The sequence below is a fragment of the Apteryx rowi genome, unplaced genomic scaffold, assembly GCF_003343035.1.
Source record: "Apteryx rowi isolate R43461 unplaced genomic scaffold, aptRow1 scaffold_205, whole genome shotgun sequence".
Lineage (NCBI taxonomy): Eukaryota > Metazoa > Chordata > Aves > Apterygiformes > Apterygidae > Apteryx > Apteryx rowi.
Window position 1 is genome coordinate 1,486,594 of NW_020448364.1, and position 3,430 is coordinate 1,490,023.

Consider the following 3,430-nt stretch of genomic DNA (forward strand, 5'->3'; position numbering starts at 1 on the left):
CGCGCGCGCACAGCCGCGCAACCTGCGCACATCCCCGCGCAGCACCCGCTGTCCCACACGCCCACTCACGCGCGCATCGCTCCGCCGCCAGCAGCGCCAGGCAGAGCCCCGGGAAGGCCCCGCGCATCCTGCGCGCCCCTTCCCGCGGTGGGGGGGGGGGAGGAAGAGGAGGAGGAAGAGGAGGGCGAGCGGGCGCCCTGCCCCTGGGCGGGCGCCGGGGCCGGGCTGCTTCCGTGCCCGCCTCTGCGCCGGGATGGGGCAGAAGCGGGCAGGACCCGGCGCTTCCCCTGCTCGGGGGTTTAGCACCGCGGCTGCCTGCACCAGGCAGCCCCCCGGGGGGGGGGGGATGGGGGGGACAACCTCAGCCTCGGCCCGTGGGTGCATCGCCATGGACCGACGCTGGCCTGCACCATCCGAGACCGTCCAGGCTACCGTGCGCTTGGAGTTCGTCCCGAAGTCTTCCAGGTTAGCGTGCATTTGCAGAAGTTCATCCCAAAACCTTCCAGGTTATCGTGTGCTTGCAGAAGCTCATCCCCAAACCTTCCACGTTATGCACTTGCAGAAGTTCATCCCCAAACCTTCCACATTATCGTGCATTTGCAGAAGCTCATCCCCCAAACCTTCCACGTTATGCACTTGCAGAAGCTCATCCCCAAACCTTCCACGTTATCGTGCATTTGCAGAAGCTCATCCCCCAAACCTTCCACGTTATGCATTTGCAGAAGCTCATCTGTGGAGGGTCATGACAGGGTTAAACTGGTGGAAAGTTGCAAGTAGCAAGCAACAGGAGTCTCAGACAAATGTACCCAAGGACACGCTGGTCCAGCTGGGAATGATACATCCTGAAAGAATGAGACATCCTGAGAAAGTACAGATAAACTAGCAGAAGCCAGTGGGAACCAAGGTTAAGGGCAAGACAGCTTTGCTAAACAAGCAGCAAGGTACAAGGCATGACCGCTGCGTGCGTGATCGGTGCCGTGATTGGCTACCTGTGACATAATCTGTATGAACCACCAATCAAGGGTCAAGGCGCCGAATACCTGTACTTATAAAATGGGCAAAATGCTGAATAAAGATGGAATTGAACCTGCATTCTGTGAATGCGTATGATTCTTTCCCGTTACTCCCGCGGACCGCGACATCTGGTGACCCCGACGTGATACCGAGAAGGAGAAGCCGGCTTTGCTAAGAGTTCGAGCAACGGGAGTGGATACCGCCCAGGAGGCTCGTGCCCGGGGAAAGAAAAACGAGCCTGGCCGTCCGAAGAAAGACGGGAGAAAAGGAAAAGTCGTCGCGACGCATCTCTTCTGACCGGTGAGTCAGGCGCCCTTGTGAGGCAGCGGGCGGTATGGGGAGCGCTGTATCAGCGGTAGAAAAGGCCACGTTGGAGAAACTGTTTACCAGTGGCAGCACAAACAGAGCGACAGGTGGAGCGCCAGGCGCTGGTGGACTTGCTGTGGTGGGGAAGGCGGCGCGGTTTGTTACGGGAGTCCAGCCAGGCCTTTAGCGTGGAAGCCTGGAAGGAGGTTGGGAAGGAACTGTGGGAATCCATCCAGAACGGAGAAAAAGAGGCCAGGCATCTGGCCAAAACATATCGAGAGGTGCGGCTCATGATCGAACAGCTGCACGGGGAGGCACAGGCGACYGCCGCCATACGGAGGGCGCTGCAGGCGGAGCCCYCTGCGGCGGCACYYTCGCCGGGGAATGAGGACGAGGGAGCGGAGTGCRCGGTGCCCGYCTTTGATACACCATCCTCGGGGGGGCCCTCGGTGATAGATGARCCCTCCCCRCYATGTGCGGCACCTCTCTCTAAGCTAGAGCGGGAGGCTTGGGGGACTGGCACAGGATATGAGGACTTGCCACCGTACAAGAAAGGGGACGTTGCTGACGCCTTTGCCGCCCCCCCTGAGCCGTCCRCTCCCCCCATGGAAGTGGATCCGGCCGCTGTGCCATTACCTGGGGAGGAAAGTGTTGATCTGACTGAATATTCAAAGAAAATGGAGGAACTGTTGGAGGAAATGAGGAGGCTGGATAGGGGGTCGAAAAAGGCGCATGTGAGGGAGGCGTATAAGAAGGTGCATCAGGCCATTGTGGATGGCCTGAAAGCGGCTGAGGAACGGTTCTCCGGGGATCCTGCCGGCAGACACCAGGAGAACCAAGAGACCGCCCCCAGAGACTGGGTGATTACCAACGTGCTCAACGGGACGTGGTCCCTTGAGCAGGCGGAGCAACATCTGCAAGCCTGGAAAAAAAACCCTTTAACACAAAAGGAGTATCRAAYGATTTTGGACCGTTTACCGAGAGCACCGGAGAAAGCCCTRCCACCTAGGGACCCTGACTTTGACAGGGCAAAAAGGTGGCGCAGGATCATTCAGAATGCTGAACTGGTTGGGGACATGCAGTTTTTCCCTATAGTAGCCCCGGTGGTGACCACGGGGCAGGGACAGACGAGGTGGGAGCCTCTGGATTGGCAWGTGGTAACAAAGCTGCAACAGCTGGTAATGCAGTACGGGATAAACAACCACCAGGTGCAAGCRCAGCTGAGAGCCCTGGTRAAATATCAAAACCTGGTGCCGAGCGACATCCGYGCCCTTGCCGAACTGATTCTGGGGCCCCCCTCTTTGCTGGTGTTTTTGAATAAGTGGCAGGAACTGCTTGATCAGTGCCAACTATCCAATTTGGACTTACCGGCAGACGACCCGTTACGTATGACGTCTTTGGACATGCTGATGGGCAACGGGGCTTTTAGGGACCCCGCTCGACAGGCGGCACTGCATCCCCGAGTCCTAATGCAGTCAAAAAACGCTGCCTTGGAGGCATTTGCCGCACTGCCCCAAATAGGGAAGGCCAATCCGCCTTACCTGTCAATAAGGCAGGCGGAAGACCAACCGTTCCTGCAGTTCATGGACAGACTTAAGGAAGCCGTTGATGCGGCCCCGAACATACCACAGGACATGAAAGCAATCATGGTCAAGGAGATCGCCACGCAGAACGCCAATCCAACCTGCACAAAACTTCTCGCCACATTGCCTCCGGGAGCGACATTGCTCCAAATGGTGGAGATCTGCTCCCGAGCGCCCATGGAGGTAGAAAAACAAAGAGCAAAGATCCATGCTACCGCGTTGGCTGTGGCTCTAAAACAGGGCCCTACACAAGGAGGGGGCGGCCGCAGGACAGAGAACTGCTACACCTGCGGCCAACCTGGACATTGGAAGAGACATTGCCCCCACAGACGGCTGGCTAAGGRCAACCCTGGGRGAGTTMCCTGCCAGCGWTGTGACAAGCTTGGGCACCGGRCAAGCGAGTGCCGGTCAAAATTCAAGAAAAAYGGCACCCCGTTGTCGGGAAACTGGAACAGCCGCGCCTGGGACGCGGCGAAGAAATATCCCACGGTTGCCTCTTCGAACGCCACGCAGCCACAAGAGGGAGC

At 58.3% G+C, this 3,430-nt stretch overlaps 1 protein-coding gene across 1 annotated transcript in view; it reads right to left on the reverse strand.

The window, feature by feature from the left end:
* Positions 1-140, reverse strand: part of XKR5 (XK related 5) — a 9,549-nt gene extending 9,409 nt beyond the window's left edge. The window contains 1 exon segment of the mRNA XM_026063955.1: positions 70-140. Within this exon segment, the coding sequence (XP_025919740.1) occupies positions 70-127 (58 nt within the window). The 5' untranslated portion in view covers positions 128-140.
* Positions 141-3,430: the final 3,290 nt, after the last annotated feature.